Source organism: Glandiceps talaboti, chromosome 8, assembly GCF_964340395.1.
Source record: "Glandiceps talaboti chromosome 8, keGlaTala1.1, whole genome shotgun sequence".
NCBI lineage: Eukaryota > Metazoa > Hemichordata > Enteropneusta > Spengelidae > Glandiceps > Glandiceps talaboti.
The window spans coordinates 15,847,587-15,867,956 of NC_135556.1; the positions used below are offsets into that span (position 1 = coordinate 15,847,587).

A 20,370-nucleotide genomic window follows, 5' to 3' on the forward strand; every position below is an offset into this window, starting at 1 on the left:
TGTATCAAACTTTTGGAGACAACATGCAATATGTGCTTTTGTATCATAAAGATGGCAGCCATTTTGTTATATTGGTCAAGATCATGAAATTAAGTGACTTGCATATATGTCTCACAAAGTCAAACGCAAGCCATGATTAAATATTATTGCTTGAAATGTTTTATTCAAAATTCTATGAAGACTGACAAGGTCAAAGGTCAAGGTCTTAAAAGAAAGCTCATATTTTATAATGTGGGTTTAGGCACTTGAATTGAGTCACTATGTATTATACCTACAAAGTTATGATGCATATTGTGAAATTTAACAAAATAATATGGACGCCATTCAGCCATATTTGATTTGTTGGCAAAACAAAGTGACAAGCATATGTTTCACATAGCATGTTATCTTTGTGCCAGGTTTGTGTGAAATATGTTGATGTGTGCATGCACGGATGGACAGAAGGAAGTTTGCATGGACAGACACACTCACGGATGGAACCCAATGTAATAGCCCCCTCCGGGCGGTGCCCCCTTGCGGGCTAACAATTTACACTCTGAATAGTATGTGATTGGTGATTGGTTCGAAAGTAAATCATATGACTGTCTCATGGCATTGATGAACAACTGCTACCACTGAAGTTAATCAATTTGCCAACTGTTGTTATATTTTTGCTTACACACACACACACACACACACACACACACACACACACACACACACACACACACACACACACACACACACACACTCAACTAGCCATCCACTCAAGTTAATACCAATTTGCTGCCCGCCAATTTAAAAACAAAAAAACAAAACAAAACAAAAAACCAAGAAAAACCCCCCAAAGAAAAACAAGGTAATATCTTACCTGCTATAAACCAAGCAAGCAGAAAACAGTTTAGCAGTGAATTAAATGGATCTGATTTGACATTATCATCTGGATTACCACTATCATCTTCATTGTGTCTTTTCACTCTCTGACCCAATGATACTAAATTCTTCAACACTCCAAAACAACCTCCAACTATCAGGTATATAGGTATGTAAGGTTCAACAGGACAATCGTGTAGATAGAGTGATCCTAATAGAGAGAAATATTCACCAGGTATGTATAGTAACTACATGTATGAATCAACAAGGCAATCATGTACATGTGCTTGTAATATGAAATTATACCGGTATGTGCTGCCAAACAGCGCCTCTAGTGGCAAAACAGCAGAATCTTTCTCTCTTTTTTAATAACTAGAATATGGCTCATTGGAAGAGTGGTATTGAGTTGAATAATTTGAAGAAAAAAACATCACTTTATTTACTCAATTACATGCCTACATGTAGGGTGTGATGTTTTTTACATAAACAATTTTCAGACATGCGAGTACAAAAATTTTAACCAGTACACAACATAATTTGATGAGTTGACAGCATTTGACTGCAAACTATCAACCTTGTTCACTCAATGATAGATGGTGCTCACAGTGACCAACTAGGTAATATCCCTAACACATACCTACCAGGTCTTTTGTCCACATACACACACACACTCACACACACACATTTACAACCAAACTGTACTATTTTGATGTACAGATTAATTAAATAATAATTAAGACAGATAAACATAAATCTTTAATGTATGTCTAAAATTATGAGATTACACAATTTCTTTTTAAATGATATAACTTACCCATGACAATCATTGCTACAGGAATGGCCATGATAAATGCAATTGCTATGGTACATCCCACTGAAAAAAACAAGACCAATGTCAGTTTAATTCCCCAAAACTTATTTTTATTTCAAATGAGGGGTTTTCAATTCTGTTACCTAAAAATTACACTGTGCAATGTGATTTGTCAGTTATTGTTTGTCAAGATTTGAAATATGTCTATCTTTGTCTCAAAAACGTGTCCCATGAGCGAAACACCAAACCAACATCACTTTAGCTGTATGTATTAAATATAGTGCCAATGGCAGTGTAGCAAAGTTGACCACACATATATCTATGCTGCTGCCAAAGAGAAGCAAGCTGCAACTCACTTCATTGCTTCATCAAAGAAATACTCTGACCAGGTAGGCATTGAAGGGGTGGAGTGTTACAGGTATCATTTCATCAAGGGAGTAGCGAGAAGTAGACAATATTTCCAAGGTGAAATATCAAGTTATCCGCAAACAAACAAGATTAATAAATGAAGTAATATAGATGACAATGAATGAAATCATTTCAATAAGTGAGTCTTTACTTTTCATAATTTTAGAGTTATTATATAAAAGGTGACATGTTCTCTAGACAAATACATATACATTGTATAGCTAATATTTGTGTACTGGTATCAACACCAATACAAAGCATGTAAAGATATCTCTGATAATCCTATACACAAGATTTGAAAGTATCAACAGCACTCGGTAACAATCTGTCAAATGGATGAAATGGCTAACTTTTGACATTCAACCACTGATCCTGGAGTGAGCAGGATATGCAACTAGTGGCAACATCGATGGCTTAGGGAATATCCAGTGTATGATGTTCTTTTGCATAATCTAGATAGTATGGTTGATATGCACACTTAGTGTTTATTTTTGAATGCTAAACTTCTGAACTATCCATTAAGGGTTCCTACCTTTGCAATATATAATCAAATTTTTGTACGATCATGTATTTATTTTTTGAAAGCTCAACCACTTATCTACCCATTACTGTTGCTATCTTTGCAATAAATTCTGACATTTTGCTGTTGATAATGGCATAGTCTTCATTGCTAGACATATTGTGTCAATTTTTGGAATATTTATACACTTGACTATCCATCACTGTTGTCATCTTTGAACAAGCCATCATTGAAAATAATCCCAAACTGGCTTGGCGTATGACAAACTTATTTTCCAAATTTAAGTTTGACCCTGAAGACAAAGGTCAAGGTCAAGAGTCATTGTCTGAATAGTAAATTTACCTCTAACAATGTGGGTGTATGCACTTTATAAATGGAGTCTCCTGGTATAAAAACTTCTATTTCTAGAGTTGTTGAACAATTTACTATTTGATCTTGAAGGTCAAGTTTAAAGATTTAGTATCCAGCTGAAAGAATACTGCTACAAGGAAAGCTTACCTCTGATAATATGGGTGTAGACACTTGAACTGAGTTATAGTAGGAAGACAAATTTTGGCTATTTGACCCTGAAAATGTTGGTCAAGGTAAAAAATTAAGGCCTCCTTAGAAAGCTTAACATTGATAATGTGGGATAGACAATTGATTGGTGTCTGTATGTATCAAACCTTTGGAGATATGGGACAAAATGTGTTTATCACAAATATGGCTGCCAGTTTGCCATATAGGTCGAGGTTGTGATCTAATAAGTGAGGTGCATATACCCCAGATAGTGTGTTACTTTTGTGTCAAGTCTGGTTGAAATTGAATGGACAGATGGACAGAATGAACAGAACCCAGTGTAATAGCCCCTTTCGGGCGTTGTCCCTTGGGGGCTAAAATACATGCACAGTAATTAGACTATAATTTGAAATACAACTTGATCAAAACTGAAATAGTCCATGACCTATATACACATGAATTTGATTGATAAATGAGGACACATACAATCTCTGAGAAATATTCGAAGTTTGATCAAAATTATTGCAACTGTTGTACACTGTAATGGAAAATCAACAGAATTCTGCTGTATAGAGCAAGAAGATAGTATTACACTGCATGGTGCATTTTTGTTAGCCTGCTGAGTTAGTATGAGAAAACGGTACTGAGTGCTTGATTATTAGCTTGAATAATGTGTAATGTGGATTGAATACCTTGATCATGTCTGTAAGAGACTCCATAAAATGTAGTGCATCCATTCCAATTTTGTATCCATTGACATGTGTTGACTCACACTAATGCAAAGAATCAAAATTGGCTTCATTTCATGCCAGTTTACTTCTTTTACGTCTCGACCAATTTAATATACCTTGTATGCACTTTGCCATTAATCCATCTATTTGGCAATGTGGACCATTTCACATTAACCTGTCTTGAATACCAAGTAATGTTTGTATTCTCCTTTAACACTTCTACCTGGCTTATTAGCAGGGATTTCAAATGTGTCATGGAGATTTTGATATGTTTTATGCATTTTGATGTCATGAACAGTGTGTGAAGGAGACAACAGAGACCACGAAGAACATTTGTATGATTTCGAAGGTGACTTGATAAGTAAAGAATCACTTAGGGCTATGCATTTAGATGATGCATAGTTCCTGTGCTTTATTCAACAGGAAACACCAACATTGATAATCATTATATTGAAAACTTCAGACTTCAGGCATCAATCTGTGAGAGTGGAGTGGAAAGCTTGGCTGATCAACATGACATTGTACCTTTTGGATTTTTAATGTGGCAAGATTTCCAACTACCATGTCAAGTATTTGTTAATGGAACTGTCGATTTCCCATTTACTTTCCTATTATCTTGTTCTTCATACTTCATCGATTTTGTTGAATTTCAGATTTGAAGCCCAGCAGAATTTTCCAATTTGATCTACATGTAGACTACGCATCGAATCTGAAGTTATCTGACATAAAAATGTTGAAAATGCTTTATATGAGATTAAGGTGACATATTTTAGTCCCAGTGTGCACAAACAACATTGGCTTGGAATCTACCAATAAATCCTCAATGATTTGAACTGAAATGGAATTTTCAAACTTCCCTTGAGATATCATGGCGTCACTTTCATGTGAAACCAATGCATTCCCTTCTAATACAGCATACCACAGTGGCATGCTGTTCTCAAAATAGATATAGGGGGTTTCTGCATGTCTGAAATCTACATAAACTGAGACACTATCAAGCAGACCTCAAACTCATCACAAGGAATCAATTTTCAAGTGTTAGTCAAGTGTTCATGTTTTTATCAGGCAAAAGACTGACTCAATAGGCAAATCTACTGTTTTCTTGGTTTTTATTTAGCACATGTGAGGAAGTTCAAAGCTATTCAACTTGGCACCAAATAGTTGATAACACCACATTGACTAAACTTTCCTTGTCTGAACAGAACAGCAAAGGAACCAGGAGAAATCGTGTTCACAAGTCTAAAAGTTGTTCATTTATGCAAAGAAAGAATTAGCAGCAGTGGATGTTTATTACAAGGACACAAATGACAGACTAAGCTTGACTGAGGGAAAAGTTTTAGCAAGTTTAGCCGAGTTTTTGGCAAGTTTCATCACCTGTAGGAAACATGACCATATTTGAAAGTTTGTCAAAGTTACATTCAAGACATGCTGCACAGTATGTCAAAAATGTTCATCAAAAATGCAACTTTAAATAACACGAGATATTGACACCTACATGCAGTGTATTGTCTTGTCTTTAATGTGAAACATTGTGTAGAAAATACCATATAAGGCAACAATAGTGTATCTTGCAACTTTGATTTTCAGGGAAATTTGTCCATGTGTAATTTTTAGAAATGTTCAAGTTGTAAAATCTCTACAGACGTTGCCATACGAAAGCCTGTTCAATAATAAAAGAAATTTGGGAAATTCAGCATCTTCCTTTAAAGGAAATTGACATATTTTCCAATAGAGTTAATACAACATTCAGCAGCCATTTTGAATTCTTAAATGTGTTAATTTTTTAGTATGTCATTTTGACCTCTATTTAAATGTATTTTATGACCCGCAATTTATTTCTTGATTTGATATGGGTGCATTTTCTTGAACAAAATAACAGTAAAAATATAAGAATTTTATTTCCAAGGTGCACACTACGTTAAATGCATTTGAAGACAATCAGACATTACAAGACAGTTTTGTACATAATCTACAACACTAATGTCTACAAATGAAATCTCTATCATTGAGTTAGACATCATTTGGAAAACAAATTCCCCTGACATAGCTCTGAGATGTCAGTGAGCAGATGCGATTTGTTTTCCAAAAAATGTTTGACTATACAAAATTGTCATTTAGTACTATGAATCCATAGTCAAGAACATCCAGTCTCTCGTGACAACATCTAAATAATACATGATCTAGACAATCAAACTGTGTATTTTCTTTATGGAAAGTGTTATTTGGAATTTATCTGTTTTATTTGGAATGCTCATTCACTTGGGCACAGTAGATATCTATTGCTATGAAGGCTGTTATGCAGTAACACCATGAGGTGTTACAAATATAAGTTTTTCATCACACATCATGTTCTCAGGCATATACTCTTTCCATATTAACACTGAAAACACACCCGTGCTATACGAATTTTACCCTAGGGAATATAGAATATGACAATTGCCTTGCATGATCTATGCAAATTGAGGTCACTATGTGTCACTAGTCCATACCACATGACATGCTCTAAGCCAATCACTGAAGGCTGTATGAATACAATACCATAATAACATTAATAGCTAAGAAAGTTGTATCAGTACATTTCCAAAGGATTTTCAATTATCTATGATATTGCAAGTTCAAATTTCTATATTTATTTGACAACTAGAAGTCATCTTAGACAAATTAAGAGTCTCAGAGCAAAAATTGAGGAAAAAGTGAAAATAATTTCAAATGAAAATAAGTTACTTTAGAGTGTTTATAAGATTATATACAAATAAATGTACATCACACTGCATGAACAGTCTACTGTGCTATTCATCACAAATGGCAACACTCAGACATTATACATTTTGTCATCACTGTTTTACTCACAACATGTTTCCAGACTGACTGACAGAGACAGAATTTAATTCCCTAATACATAAACTTCATATTCAGTCATTTGTACGCTAATGGTCAGAAACATCAGTGACAGACTTCCGTAAGATAAATTGAGTTGAACATGAACCTCCTTTGCTTAACAATACCATTAAGTAGGGTTAATGCTTTCTGTGTAGCTATCTACAATCAATAGGTATTTATATGTCTATGCTGTGTCTACGTGCCCAATACTATTTGATGGTGTGCTCATACAGCATCATTGCTTATTGACTCTGACCCTAAATGTCACATGTGCAGACCCTACATTGAACATTTACTTTTAGTGGATGGCTCCATTTTTGTTAAGGCTTACATGTTTACATTTAGTAGATTCAATGCTACTATCAGCTTTATTGAAGTTTATTCAGTACATTAGGCCACTGGCCCTATAGTGTACATTATGAAAATAAGGATACAGAAAAAAAACTGGAGGTAGTTACAAGCAACATGAACATCACAGAATTATGATCTTGTCCCTTAATTTAAAACTATATGCAACAAATTTGCCTAGATTCTGGATTGAGTCCTCAGAAGTACATAGCATTAAAATTGAAATTTTTTAAAAGGTGAAGGGTAACGATAATAATATGGAGCAATAAATGTACATCTTTATATATGGAACAAATTAGAGCGAAATGAAATTCATCTTCGACAAGATTACGGCTGCAAAGTTGACAAGGTAACTTGAAATTTTCACCCATTCTCAATACAGAGATTGTGTTCAGAGGCGTGAAATTTGCTAAGTGCTCAATGCAGAAATTCATTGTTAATATACAGAAAGGTATACATAAACATGACAGAAACTTTAACATGCATACAGTGCTACTGAATCTGTGATAAACTGGTTTTACACAGATGGGAAGTTAAAATATCTAGTTTGGGTGAAGAATCTGCATCATTCTGTATTCCAGTTTTGGTTTCAGAGAGGTAAAGACTCTCATTACCAACATTTTGTTCAGTACAGGCAATATCAGCATATGGCAGCTACATGTACATGTGTATTATTTTACGTCACTGCTACAAATTAAAAGAACTCTAGGCCTGTACTTTTAATGCTGCTGAATATCATTTGATACGTTTTCAAAAGAATCTTGTATATTATACATAAAATGTGATTTCAAATTTTAAATTAAGTAATTTAACCACTAGAAAATAGTGAGCCTAAATGTGTGTACTCTGTATAGGCAGCAAAGTTTGTACATAAGTACACATTTATATGAAATGGAGATCACTCTCGGACATATTCTGGTTGTTGTTTTGTAGTACTGTCTCGTTAAAAATAGTGTAAATCCACCAGTATATATTCATTGTTGTTTTACTTGCTATCTTAATTAAAATGCAAATAGCCTAAATCAACAAGTATATTCATTGTTATTCTATAGTGCTATTTTAGAATGCAAATGGTATTCAGTGATTCACATTGCTACCATAATTTACCATCTTCAAATTCCTATCCCTGGAAATGTGCCTGTGTGTGTTTGAATATCGATCTTAGTTTTGATTCCTACTCCATTGAACACTCTGCTGTGCATTTCTTCTTAATGATGTCACAAATGATTGATGAGCATATAGTCAAAGCCTAATCAATCTTTAGTTCCAAAGGGATACGTTCTGGAGTTTGATATTGACTATATTCTAATAGATATCCTAAAGTATATGTTCATAAGATCAGTAAAATTTACACTGAATCAGTTCTGACAACACAACCAAAATTACTTGCCACCTATATTGCCCAGTAGTAGAACAAACAAATATTGTCATACAGTCTGACAGACACTGACAGTCGGAGTGTTCAAATAATAACTTGTATTTGTAAAATGTTAAATATAACTTTCGGTCTTGCTAGAACTCATGCAACTATAATTTCAAAGGATAATAAATACAACCAATCTGATTAAAATCTGATGTGGTGAAAGCTGCTAAATGCTTTATTTACCTCTATTTCCATTGTATTGTGTCGTTTGTTTTTGTTCCAAGTGATCGCAAAGGAAGGCGGCGACCATGCAGAACAAAAACAAATGACACAAAATGATGGAAATAGAGGTAAATAAAAGCATTTGGCCGCTTTCACCACATCAAACTTTAATCAGATTGAAATACAACTGGATTCAGATATTTAATACATAAGTTATGAGTATGAATATGATACATGTATATATGATATGATATATGACATAAAATATGAAGTTAAAGGTTAAATTAGTACAAGCTCAAGTTTATGACTTTGACTTCGGTGAAAGTACACCAGTCAAACCTCAATTAAACTATTTTTAGTCTCATGCTAATGTTGACTACACACCTACACATTCAATATCATTAAATTTGTCACCTGGTGTTATTATCACATTTGATGGCATTATAGGCTTTCCTCAGCAAATTTGTATATAAAATTATTACAATGTATATACGGAATCATGTCATGAAATCCTACATGTCTGAATACTAGGTTTGAGTGCTGCCATTAGCATGTTATGGTTAACTATGCTTGCACAACACTACAAGAATCTTTAATTAAATATGCAGCAAAAATTAATCGTTAAATGTACAAACTCGACTTTATGCCTCTTTTAAGGGATTCAACAATATGAGAACTTAATAGTCAGAGCAATTTTCATACCATTAATAAGTAACTAACAACATAATATGAAGTTCATGACCCTGTGTGTTAAAATCAATGAATTTTCAATGTAAACCACCCGAGGGTTTGACCAATGTTTGCTTGAGCGAGAGTACAAGGAAAATAAGGCTTCATCTAATTCTGTGGTGTAGCTTGAAGCGAGGAAACTACCTAGATTTTTCCATTAGTATGTATAAAGGTATAGGACGAAGAGATAAGCCGTAGGGTGAAATCCTCTCCTAATAACTGTCTTATCAGAGAGAAAAATACACTTCATAGTTCAGGAGTGTAGCTACATGTACTGTACAATTATACTCTGCTGGAATTTCTAGAATGATAACCAACATTTTATTGGAGATATCTTTTTATGGGGTCTTTATAACATGGCTAGGAAATATTGTACTTCAGAGAGTCTTATCTGCAGGCTATGAAATCTGGTGAAGAAATGAATGGCTACACCGACAAAATCCCAGAAGAATATCAATAACGTCTTGCAGAAATGACATGAATTTGTGTAACGTTCTTACATGATTTCAGAACAATGGCCAGAATTTCTTGAAGAAATCTACATTGTGTATGAATGCATGTACGTATATGTTCCTAGAACAAACATTGAATGTACTTTTTTAACAGATCAATAAGAAAGAATTCCTTAAAGAAATCCACAATGTGTACTTGCATGTACATGTTCCAAGAACAATATAAAAGAATTTCTAGAAGAAATTTACTTTGTCTACTTACATGTTCCAAGAACAATGGCCAGGAATTTCTTGAAGAAGTCGGCAGCTCCTGTTGAATTCTTTTTTGCATCTTGCATCTGACCAAACAACGACTGGTATGATGGTGGTGCATCTGAAATCAAATATTACAATTAATTACAACTTTCACCAAAATTGTATAATTTGACAACTTATTATGAATAATGATGAGAGTCATTACAAGATTACTGTATACATATTTGATAAAAGCATAAATTAGTTTCATTGAATTTGTTTAATTGAGAGAATAATTAATATACGCAAAAAGTTAAATAAATGATAACAATTTCTTCAAAATATTAATCACGAGCCTTCATAGAAGACATACATGTAGCTTCCAACTGGTGTGTACTGGTAGTATATGGCAAAGTTATTCTGCAAATTTGAATAATGTCTCTGGATACAAACTATGATGATAAACAAAATTCAACCATGTGACCTTGGGGTAGACTTTCAAGGTCAAATGTGAAGGTTTCAATGAAAACTCACATTTGATGATACAGGTGTAGGCACTTGAATGGAGTTGCTATGTACTACACTTCCAAAGCTATCATGCAAATTGTCAAATTTGACTACAAACATGGCTGCCATTCGGTAATATTTGATTCAGTCACAAAACAATGGGATATGTAGTATGTTCAAGTTCTCATAGCATGTTATCTTTGTGCCAGGTTTTGTTGAAATCAGATGGTGCATGCCAGAGATCTGAGTGTGAATGCCGGACGCATACAATGTAGATGGATGGACGGAACACAACACAATATAATGTATTAAGTAAGTAAGTAATAAAGTGGTGTGCTTATTGTCCCAGACAGGAACTCAACTTTGTGTTAGATTTCAAATGGCAGCAGATACATGAACCCACAGACACACAGGGTACATTCCTATTGCCCCCAACAGGTACTGAGTGCCCACTGGGGTAATAGTTGTGTTACATTTTTCTTTCCTGTTTCCTTGAAAAGACAATGCAAAAAGCATAAACACAGACATATGCATAAAAACACACAGGTGTTGTCGAGAACAATGTGTATTCATAATTTGAAGTCAAATTTACTACAAAATAAGATGGAAATTGAAAGTTAATCTACCTGTATTTAAAAGCCTAAACGGTGTTATTGATGTAAAATTCTTTAGCTTTTTGAATGATTTATTTTGACATATAGCTATGAATAGTCTCTCTTGGTTTTAACCATATTGACCTGTCCTTGTATTTCTGACAAGCCGGCCTTCATTTGTATGCCAGTCTTGTTTTGTCATAATCTGATAACATCTGAGCTTTTATTCAATAATCCTAGCTGGTACAATAAAAAATCCAACTTGCTGTGGATGTTGAAGTTGGAAAGTTTTCCCCTTTGATGATCAACTACATATACATGAACTTATCGAAGTATAAATTCAAGACTTTGTGGTAAGATTTCCAATGAGATGATTCTACTGACTCAGAGGCAAATCCTTCTGTTATCTGTCCTACATGTATGTCATTACGAGTTTGTGGATTTTTTTATATTGATTTCTTTACAAGTTGTGCTGTGGGTAATTGTTGTGACTTGTCATCACAAAATGAGATAATTAAGTTGTCCACAGAAGGACACAAGCATGCGTGAATGGACATGGGTCATTCTTATAGCCTCCTAAGGACTGTGCCTGTTGGGGACTAAATATGCACTTTATTTAATATATTCAAATTATATTCACAGTTGACATAATTACATATTCGCAGTTTCCAAAAAATAGTAATTTCTAGCAATTTCATGCAATTGAAGACTTCAATATTATTCTGAGCATATTTTGTTACACAAACAATGGATGCACTACCATGAATGCTCCCTAAATATTTTTCTACCTTACGATTCAAATTTTTTTCTCTCAAACCTTCCCAATTGCACATCAAAAGCAAAATCTCATATATTATCACTGCAATTGAACAATTTGTTTTGACTTAAGTCATACACAAAAGTCAGCTCACCCATGGACAGACTAACAGACATGACAGAAACTTTAACATGCATAGAACGCTACTGAATCTGTAATTCAGTTATGTTATCAAGTCATGGCAGCATACCATATAATGGCTCAGTAATAGCTATCGTGAAAGCAATAAATAAATTACTTAATTTATATCTACACATGAAAAGAAGAAAGTATTGCATTTCATTAGATTGCTATCACGACATTTCAATATTGTTGACACACACCTAGTAAAACTCAATGAACCTTTTATAGTGACTTGTCAAAGAATGAGAGTGAAAGAATTCAGACAGCAAATTTCAAACAAAAAATGTCCAATTCATTGCTACTCCACAATAGAACTATACAATGCATATCAGATTGTACATGCATTGATTCACTTTATTTGTGTATGCTTTACCATGCTTGCTATGGCATGTTGTTATGCAATAAAGATTGAGTGATTGATTGATGATCATTGACATTTGGTTGCACTTTCATTGCTTCATTTTTAAGGGAAGGTGTCTATCAACAATTTCTTGTAATTGCTATGCTTGGATCAATATCTCTTAGGAACAGTGTACACTTTGACACACAAGGAGATTTCTATTCAATGTAGTTTTGAAATGCTTTGATTTGTGGGGGTGGGTTGAGGGATATCACTTTTTAGCATGTTGTATAGAGGTATCTGTAAATGTGCACGTATTTGATTTAAAATACAATTCATATGTCGATCAGGATATATATATAATACATGATGTTACTTACCCCTGTTAGCATCGTCATAGGATGGTGGTGCATTTGCATCATTTTGATACAACGGAGGTGGTGTCCCATAAGTTGGTGGGCCATCGATTCCTGATGTAGGAATAGCCGATTCCTCATCCTACAAAGAGAAAGAAAATGTGTAAAGCTAGCGGTCTCTAGATGGACATATTGATCGTTACAAAGAAAATGGATAAAGGAACAAGAATTCCCATCAGGGTAAAAACAGAAACTTTAGCTCAGATCAGCATCTGCAAGAGTAATGAATCATCACCTATTAAAAAAAGAAAAGGTTAGACCATTTCTTATGCAATGGTAGTCATCTTGTCTAGTGCTGTGGGTGGTAAAACTCTCATAAAACTTCAATATTGTGTACACATTTGACAGAAGTACATATAAAAACTATAAAATTATTTGTTGTAAGATACATGTAAATGTAACCAAAGATGTGTGCAACACCTGGAAACAGTGTGTTTTTAGCATCTTGTGAATGGGGTAGACTGTTGACTGTTATACATGACCATGCTTGTTTATTATTATTATTTTGATTGCGTTGATGAAGAACAGCATCTTACTTCTCAGTAAAAAATAAAGTGCCATAGGTGTGGCAGGGGTATAACAAACATAAGTAACTGTTGCAACATCCCTAATGTAAGAATACAAGAGGACAGTGTGATGAATTAAAGCCAATCACATTACAGAATATTAACATGTCTGACAAGAGCAAGAGTAAACAACAGAACTATCCAATTTGTATGTCCACAACATCACTAATGATCATTTTAAAACAGTAATGGCTGTGACATATAAATTGCAAAGTCTCTAGTATGGCGAGTACACAACACATTTCTTATGTGTCAGAACATCACTGAACATTCCCACTATCTCAATAAGACAATAATAACTTTACTATGTGACTGAATAACATGTTCTGTTTATTCATTTCAAGTGTTAAGGCCTCAGCCCATGACACACAAAAGAAGTACAATTTACTCAGAGAGAAAAATAAAATATTTACAAGACATAAGAAGAGAAAAGATTGACCATGTTTAGTTGACGTTTTCCTTTACAACATTATCGCAGCGTTTGTGATTTAAATAAAAACACTGAAAACTTATAAATAAGATTGAATAAGTCTCACATATGGAGCACAAAACACTTGCTTATTGTCTCCAGAACATCACTGAACATTCCCATAATTTCAAAATAGTAATAACTGTTTGAACACATATTATACTGAGAAATAGCCACATTTATACAATGGATGTATTCAGTCTCCTGGTGCTGATTAGTATGCTTCTTAGCTGTGAAGTAACCTGGGGATGTAGCAGCATAAATGTGCACTGTACCTATTCACTGATAGACATCACACTGACTAGTACATAGCAAGGCTTAAATGTAGTCAGATAGGAATCATACTAGTGAATTCAAATGAAAATCAGAAAGCTTAAATCCCAAATGAATCGTTATTCCCTGCATGATGTATGTTGTACAATCTCTGACATCTAAATTTGTTCAGATGGCATTACAATCTCTCCAGTGTACTGCTTTTAACTTATTAAGAAATATTTTAGCTGACGATATCCACACTTTGATCATGATTAAAAATAGTGCCGTGGGCATTCTAACACAACTGACTACACTGAAATTGATTAAGTTCATATTGTTTCTGTATCTTGTATGAATGGCAGTAGATGATTTTCTCTGATTTCCAAAAATGCATTGCATAAGAGTCAGACACCAAAATATGTGTGGTCACTTTTCAACTTGTTAATTTCTTTATTATTTGAAATAACTCTTTCATCATTAAACAATTGAATCACATATTGACAATCATGTTTATCAACGACACACAGTTTTTACTTGTTAAAATCGACACACAGTTTTTACGGTCCAGTTGACAACTATCCTCCCGAGTAGTGTGAACAAAATCCTCTGTGCATACAAAACACATGACGCTGTATACATGTACATGTATGGGAGGCACACCATTCTTGGTTGTGTCATAAAATAACGTATTGCCACATCTTTAGTCTATTCACAGGGGAAATCAGTATCAGGGGAAAATTCATGTTGTGTTGACATGAGACTATCCTCATCTGTAAAAAGATCGGTACCTATAATAGTATAACATGCCAAATTTGATATTTCTTATGAACTCAAGTTATCAGTAATGGCATACCCAAATGTAGCACTCTCTTGATGTCATTGTACTAAAGTTTGTACAAAGACACAAATCTGTTCTTTCGAAATGGTACATAATAAACACGTATATGTACAACAAGTTGCTTGTTGAATATTAATTTCAATGTACTATAACCTGTAAAGTTATAACAAGTTAATATGGATATGATGTACATTGTACTTCTGGCAATAACACCATACTTTTATTTCCAGTACATACTCTTTTCCATAGAAGCTAGGCAGCAGCCTGTAACAAGCAATCCACGATCAATGATCCACAGCTGAAAACCCATAGCACATGATTGAGAGCGAGAGTGTCTCTAGCCTGAAAGATCCAGGTATTCCTTCCACTTATAAGTTATATAATGTGCTCACCAGTGTGAATACATATTAGTGAACCAGTGCACCTTTCAGACTACAGTGTCTCTTAACTGCAGTTCTCTTACGTTTCATTCTTTTCACCATTTAGAGTACCAGTTTCATTATTACTTTTGTGGACTCTAGCACTGTATATATGTAGATTGATTGATTGATTGATTGATTGATTGACTGCCTCACTGAACCAAGTGTGAGAGTTATCAGCATCACTCATCAGCATATTATATAACCTTATGGCCTCTATTTTCCTTTAAAAATTTGATACCTTCTAACAGTTTCCGAGTGAGTGTATCATTCTAAATTACTTAGAAATAAGGGCAAAAAGGTTAATGATGACGGTGGCCATATACTCTGACAATTTAATAGAACACCCTACGGGCTAGCAGAATTTAGAAGCTTGTGCAGTTTTCAGGAATGGGGTGAGTACTTTCCATGCAAGCTTACTATTCTGTACAGATGCACACTTGGCATTACAAAGTAACATTTTCCCCAAGATAATTAGTATTAAGTAATGGTATATTTAATGTTGTTTTGTACATTTGTATGCTTACAGTGTTTTCAACAAATTGATATGCTTGTCTAGTAATAGCATAAATTTCTATGGAAAGATGAAAACTTGCATTACAGTGTATGTATGTGGAATACATAATTATTCACATACATTTTGTCATAAAGTTGTAGAATTTTAGATGGCACTTAAATTTATGGCATTTTATATTGTGGACATGCAAGGACTACAATTATATTTTCTTGTATAACTGTTATCAAAAGGTGCTGCATACTCAAGCCAATAGGAAAGAGTCTTTTCAAGTACACACTGCAAGAACACATCAGGTACAAGTCATATTCATTGCACCCTGATCGTAAATATTTTGTTTATTGATTTGATAAATTCTATAAAAATTAAGGTTACCGTAATACTGACTTGAAAATACAACACAGAAAAAAATCCACTGAATGCGGGTAATGAGGTAAAGCAGGAACGAGACAAGTGTCATGCAAAGACATGCAATGTATTTAGTGTCAGTAACTCATCAAAGGATAAACACCACATGAGCCCAGATCCCATGACTCTGTTTACTGATAGAATGCTACACATAATAAGTGTTACTGTTGCATTATAATTTCCACAAAGCAAACTGATAAAAGCATTGCATGAACCTACATCAAAAGGCACCCACTGTTGTTCTTGTATCAGTTGTAGTGTTGTTTTTACCTAATTTTGTCTTTGCGTGAAGTCTTCTTTCCTTGACTCATTCATTCAAGCAAAGGTACTGCAATTTTTTTGCACGTTTTAGGTACATTTTCATTATATTATATTTTTTTAGTTTTAGAGAAGTAACAATTGAATGTAACATGATTTCAAACAATTGTACAAGCAAAACAAAAACTGACCAAAGACACATATTCAAGAATATTAACATGAGTAGACTAGAGACTACAATGTACATTTGTACATGTAGTTGTTGGCTTTCCAATCTAGCAATCAAACTGAGTGACTGGGATGATGTCTTTATATTCTACACACAAATCTAGCTAGACATCATGTTGAGTAGGTCTACAAACAGATGAATCTAGTTACAACAACATGCACATCAGTATATGTAGTAATCCATCACACTTTTGTAATTGCCCCCTTCATTCGCATTCCTATTATGTACAAATTTTGTTTACGTTCGAACTCCACGTCCATTCAACTTGTGGATGTGATAACGTCATTGGTCATTTAAAATTCAGCACAGAAACTTGCGCTACATGTAAATAACACATCATCCTTGCATTGAGTATGATCACTGAATTGGATGGACAGCAAACCGAACTAATATACTCTAATCTATATCTGACTGTATATTTGTATGTTGATATTTCTACTTGATAATCTGGTGTGTTTTTTTACAAAGTATATATTATAAATATCTACATTGCAATTTATAGTCTGGGTTCGTTAAGCTACATTCTACACACATGCCACCATTTCTACCTTTTAATTCTCTGTGTACTGTCAACTTTCTCTGTTAACTTCATAATGGAACTAAGCATGGATTATCTTCTATTGACCAGAATTTAGCACAACCTCAATTTAAATTCATCATTCCAGCTGGGGGTTAAGGAGCTCCAATTCATACATGACAGCTTTATTGCCTGTTTAGAAATGAGGTGTTAAATAGATACAGTTCAAGTACATTTTGTTTATCAAATTACACAAGTCATACTATAGAAATGTCAAACACAAAGCAATTATGACTTGACTAGATAAATTGAAAATCAAGATTATCATTTGATACTTAAGAGATGTCAAGACGCTCCCATATATCATGACTATACGGATTACATCTACCTACAAAAAGACTGGAAAAAAGTCGATATAAATGCTCTTCAAACATTCCAGTTTCATTCCGATTCAGTTTTTGACCATTCATTTTTAGATCCAATTTCAAAACACAAATCTGATAACTCTGACTGTTATTATCAATCATCAAACTAGATACACTAGGTACATTCCTTGTAATTTACCTATGTATTAATCAGCCCCAGCTGTTTTTGTATTTGAAATCTTTTGAAATTTGATCTCAAATCACTTTCCTCATACCTAATTTGCATACCACAGATGGGATAAGTGGAAATGACACATGTACATGCCATTTTAATCATCACAAATAAGACCGATCCACTGAAGAGTTTTTGAAAGGCTTCCAATAACATACCTAATTTGCATATCAATAATGGCATCATCTTGCCTTGAACAATTCGTCATTGAGGTACATTTACCCCTAGGCATATCCCCACTCCTAAGCTCAGTAAGTTGTTTCTCCTAATTTCACTGGTATACATTTTGCTTTGTAATTGTATAAATTCCCAAATTCTAGATCACAAATATGCTGATTGTGATTGACTTTGCCTATAAGTAGCATCTTCTCCAAGTACATATATGTACAAATGTATCACCAAGCAGCATTTAATTATAAGCTTTTCTCAAAAATATCATATTTATTTATCTACATACAGTTAATTTATGAAGTTAAGTTAGATGTTCTCAATTGAGCATCTGAATCAAAGATACGGCCAAGTGGACTTTTGACCACATATTTTTGATTTACACCTTATTTCTTAGTGAAGATGGGTTCTTAGTCATTCTTAGAAATAATTTGCATATCAACAAATGAAATAACTCTGTATGTACACTCCTTGGAATAAGTCAAGTAATTTTCAAATAAATCTGCTCTGTATTTTTGGCCTATAAAGTTATGTTCTTCCAAATATGATACTTTTTGGTCTAATTTGCAATCAGTTATGTTATCACTATGTCCTTGTATCATCCACCAACTAGACACCCAACATATCAATCTCAATGCACTCAGCTAAGGCTTTGATGCACATGCTCATACACATGCTTTTAAAGACTGACAAATACACTTTCATTTGCATTTTTATTTCCGAGAAAAAAGACGACATCACACATTATAATATTAGCATGCTGATCAATCCAAAGAACACACTTTTGTTAATAATACCCCATCATTCAAAACAAATGGCCAACACACCATTGTCAATCAAACTCCATCATTCAGAACAAATGGCAAACACACTATTGTCGAACCCAATCATTAAAAACAAATGACCAACACACATCCATGCCAATCAACCCTATCTATCAATCAAAACAAATGGGCAATACACTCAATTGTTAATAATTACTTAGAACGGTCTTCTTGTAGATACTGATCTTGACCATGGACAACATGATAATATTTCATTGCATACATATACAAAGTAATTTCACCTGTCACTCATGTAAATGTACATGTATAATGTATCTGTTACAACTTTAAGTGTTTCCGTTACAGTTTTTTCCAGTGCGTTATTTGGCTTGATAATAAATATTGCGTATTTTCATTGAGTACAGCAGATGCACTGCTTCCTCCAAACTGCATAAATTATTATATCTTTACGTCTATTACGCACATTTTTGCATAAAGGCAAACACTGTGTATTCTTATAAGTATGGTAAAACAATGACTTCCAGGGTACATGTCCCCATTTTATGATTTTATCAGTTATTCTTCAATACTTCGGACTACATACATGTAAATACCAGTGCATTTCATCATGAGCATGAAAGGTTAAAGGTTCAAAAGGTTTTCACACAAAGCAAAATTTTTATGCAGTACACAATGTCATTATATACATGTAACAAAGCAATGTACAAGTATTTAGATGCAAGCCTTGAACTTCAGAATAAGAATTGCAAGAACTCTAATCAACACAAAAATATGGTTCAGCATACACGTACATACCAACTTCTTTATATACACAATGTAGAGCTAGAGGTCAAAATGATATCAAACTTCAGGATTTTTAACAAAACGTAATCCAATATGATCACAAAACATCATCTGTTTACTATATGGAAAAATAGGAGACCGTCTATTTCCTCGAAAACAAGTTGGTAAAATCCAATTTCTTTCATTATTTTAAAATGACCAGGAACAAGTGTTCATATGGCAAAGCACAGAGAGACTTATAAACTTTGATTTTCAGGGAAATTGATCCCTGGGGCACAGTCTATCTCAATCAAGGTTTAGTACTGTACTACTATGTAAAGAGAAAAGAATTGGTTTTCAAATTAGGAAACTTAAGATTGTAATTTTCCCTTCTCCCATATCTGATGAACACTCCATGCTACTACAGACGCCAAGGTATTTTAAAACACGACCATTTAAGGATTATTACTGGAAATAGCTAGTTTGTTTTTAAACTTCAAAAAAAATCGTTTCCCATAAACGCCAATTTTAAAGATAACGAAAACATACCACAATCACACATTGCCTTCACAATACATTTTGCCATTTAATCAATGAACAGTCAGGTTACTGCTATAAAATAACCTACAACAGGAATTATGCAGAATTTAATCTAAGGTATATTACACTATATGCTCTGTTAGTGCAAGGAAATTGGTACCTTCCAGTTTAATACAAACATGCATATATGAAAAACTAGCT

General features: G+C 33.8%; 1 protein-coding gene across 1 annotated transcript in view; it reads right to left on the bottom strand.

Moving 5' to 3' along the window:
- The window catches only part of LOC144438528 (transmembrane protein 272-like), a 60,861-nt gene that overhangs the window by 5,221 nt on the left and 35,270 nt on the right, over positions 1 to 20,370 (bottom strand). Inside the window, exons 2-5 of the mRNA XM_078127594.1 lie at positions 12,809 to 12,926; positions 10,077 to 10,187; positions 1,667 to 1,726; positions 851 to 1,063 (exon numbers count right to left, since the gene is read on the bottom strand). Of these exons, the coding sequence (XP_077983720.1) occupies positions 851 to 1,063; positions 1,667 to 1,726; positions 10,077 to 10,187; positions 12,809 to 12,926 (502 nt within the window). The remainder of the gene's footprint in view (positions 1 to 850; positions 1,064 to 1,666; positions 1,727 to 10,076; positions 10,188 to 12,808; positions 12,927 to 20,370) is intronic.